The 2,989-nt window shown below is 39.3% G+C and overlaps 1 protein-coding gene across 2 annotated transcripts in view; it reads right to left on the bottom strand.

The window, feature by feature from the left end:
- Positions 1–371: 371 nt before the first annotated feature.
- LOC106474708 (dexamethasone-induced Ras-related protein 1-like) overlaps positions 372–2,989 on the bottom strand; it is a 9,660-nt gene continuing 7,042 nt past the window's right edge. The window contains exon 2 of one of the 2 annotated variants that reach the window (XM_022403011.1): positions 372–1,982. In XM_022403011.1, the coding sequence (XP_022258719.1) occupies positions 1,185–1,892 (708 nt within the window). In that variant the 5' untranslated portion in view covers positions 1,893–1,982 and the 3' untranslated portion in view covers positions 372–1,184. The remainder of the gene's footprint in view (positions 1,983–2,989) is intronic. The other variant, XM_022403010.1, reaches the window with a different exon arrangement.

Genomic DNA, 2,989 nt, shown 5'->3' with positions numbered 1-2,989 from the left:
AAACGTTTCTTTATGCACATAAACACACACAATGTTTTTGTTGGAAGATAGAAAACGCCCCCTTGTTTCTTGTAACACAAGAAACGATCAATCGTAACCTGTCTCAATTCTTGAAGGATTTTTACGGTTGCTGTCGTCTCAAAGACGACATTATATCGACCACCTAAGTGTTTTATGAGACAAATTTTAAAGTAAACTAAAGTCAAATGTTAAAACACAGGGAAAGGTAGACATTAAGTTAGAACTTCAAGCCTGTAAAGATAATGATAAAGTAATTAAACATTATTTTTGTTTTACAAAACCGCTTTTAATAAATAAACGGTATAAAAGTCAGAATGTGTTAATATACTTACATTTCATGACACGATAAAATAACTTTATTGAACCAGACTCATGGAAATATACAGCGTACCTAATCACATATAAAACACTTAAATACATTTAAGTTTTTAAATAAATTGATGGATAAAGCTAAACTTTTCTTTGTGTCGCTCCACGTCAAACTCTGATGTAAAGAAGACACGTGATTCTCCTAACTCGTGCCATCGAAACACCAACTTCGTGAAGTCACGTGTGTATCTAAACTCACAGCACGTCAAGCTCTGACGTAAAGAAGTCACGTGATTCTCCTAACTCGTGCCATCGAAACACCAACTTCGTAAAGTCACGTGTTTATCTAAACTCACAGCACGTCAAGCTCTGACGTAAAGAAGTCACGTGATTCTCCTAACTCGTGCCATCGAAACACCAACTTCGTGAAGTCACGTGTGTATCTAAACTCAAGGCACGACACTCACCGACTTCACTTGTTTAAACTGTGACACTGAACTTTACTCGTGACCCAAAAAGGACACCTGCAAAGCATGTATTCATTCTTCACCCATCGTTTTTATTCCAACAATTCCCCAACAACGTACAAAATATTTGAATACAATGATAAAAATACTGAATTATATTTATGTGTTAACTAATTAACCTTTCCAATATTTTTATACCTCTGTGGATAAAAATCTAGGGTTCAATTCCCCGTGGTGGACATGTTGTAGATATCCCATTGTGTTTGCACTAAGAAAACAAGAAGAAGAACCAACGTTTTTACAGCACGAAGAAGTCTCTACCTATACATAAAACAAAACACAAACTGAATTAAACAGGAGTTGAGTCAGCACTGATTTCCAGATAGTTCAAGATAGAGCACAACTGCTCCGTTTTGGAGAATGTTTTCCTTTAAAATACACAGGAATGGCGTTGACCGGAAGTGAACTCCTGCGCCCCCTCGAGGGTGGAAAGCTAGGTTTGGGGCAGTCCAGATGACCTTGCAGAAACAACTCTTTGAAGATGGTGGAGATGTTGATGTTGTCCTTCGCCGAGCTTTCGACGAAACCGTGTTCCCAGTCTATACATACTAAGGTTTCAGCTAATTCCTTCCGTACTGACCTCTTCTCCTCTAGGTCACTTTTATTGCCGGCTACTACAATAGGGACGCCCGATGACCGAATCTCCAACACCGAATCTCGGAGGCGACGCACCTCTTCAAAGGAGTCGGCATCGTCAATGGAATACACGAGCACAAAGGCATCTCCGGAGCTGATCGCCAGGTGTCGCATTGCAGGAAATTCGTAGCTTCCACTTGTGTCAAGAATATCCAGTTTGAGGATGGCACCTCTTACGTCATATTCTGTAGTCAGCAGCTCTTCTACAGTAGGTTTATATTCAGCGGTAAATGATTGGTACAGGAAACGCTTAATAATGGCCGTCTTACCCACTCGTGAGGACCCCATGACAACCAGCCTATAGTGATCTTTTAAAGAAGAACTTATTGCCACATCTTGAGCTATAGAGGCCGCTCGCATCAGTCGGCCATGAGAGAACCCCGGAGTCTTGTGATCCATTTCCCGAAATAGGGACGCTCTCCGTTGCCGGGGAACACTGTTTGGATGGCTCCATCCCTCCTGCACGTTATCTTCGCGTGAAGCCACCTGCTGGATAAAAACAATATTACAAAATTCGTCGTCAATATAATAAATAAATAAAACTGCACAGCAGCATTTTGGCACCAGATATTTCCATATTTGGTTATGATTTGTATGGATAATTCAAAAATACTACGTTAACATGCTGTAAAAAAAAGTTCAACCAGCTACAGAAACAAAAATAGAGTCTTTGGACTACAGGTGATGCTTTTCCTTGCATTTAAAAAAAAAACATGTCACCTAGACTTTAATTTGTCTAAGGCTATAAGTAATACCATTGCTGGACAAAAAATCTAACATAAAAATAGAATAACTAGATAGAATATCCAAATAAGTTGTGACAACAATAACAAAAAATGTATAAAACCAATAAAGAAATTTTCGTCAAGTGACATTTCCACACAGCCCAAAATATACGCAAAAAATAACTTTATATCTGTGATTTACATTAAATTTCTTTGTTGAATTTCGCGCAAAGCTACTCGAGAGCTATCTGCGCTAGCCGTTCTTAATTTTGAAGTGATAGACTAGTGGGAAGGCAACTAGTCAACACCATTTACCGCTAACTCTTGGGCTACTCTTTTACCTACGAACAGTGAAAATGACGTCACATTATAACGCCCCCTCGACTCAAAGGACGAGCATGTTCGATAAAACGGTCCCACGATCCGCTCTAACCATCAGACCATGCCGGGCCTAAACCCACGCCAGGTTTTTTTAAGATTAAATAACACTAGGTGTTTGAAAACAATGTTTTGTTGTTTTTGTTTTCTTGTAGTTAAACTGCTTCTCGGTTGGTAACTTGGTGACTAAAGATTCAACGTTAATAGGCCCGATGTTCAGTATTGTTAAAATAGGCCCGAAGTTTACCATTGTTAAAATAGGCCCGATGTACTGCATTGTTAAAATAGGCCCGAGGTTCAGCATTGTTAAAATAGGCCTGATGTACTGCATTGTTAAAATAGGCCTGAGGTTCAGCATTGTTAAAATAGGCCCGAGGTTCAGCATTGTTAAAA

The sequence above is a fragment of the Limulus polyphemus genome, unplaced genomic scaffold, assembly GCF_000517525.1.
Source record: "Limulus polyphemus unplaced genomic scaffold, Limulus_polyphemus-2.1.2 Scaffold7572, whole genome shotgun sequence".
Lineage (NCBI taxonomy): Eukaryota > Metazoa > Arthropoda > Merostomata > Xiphosura > Limulidae > Limulus > Limulus polyphemus.
Note: the sequence above shows the minus strand (reverse complement) of the source record. Positions and strands in the feature narration are given on the sequence as shown.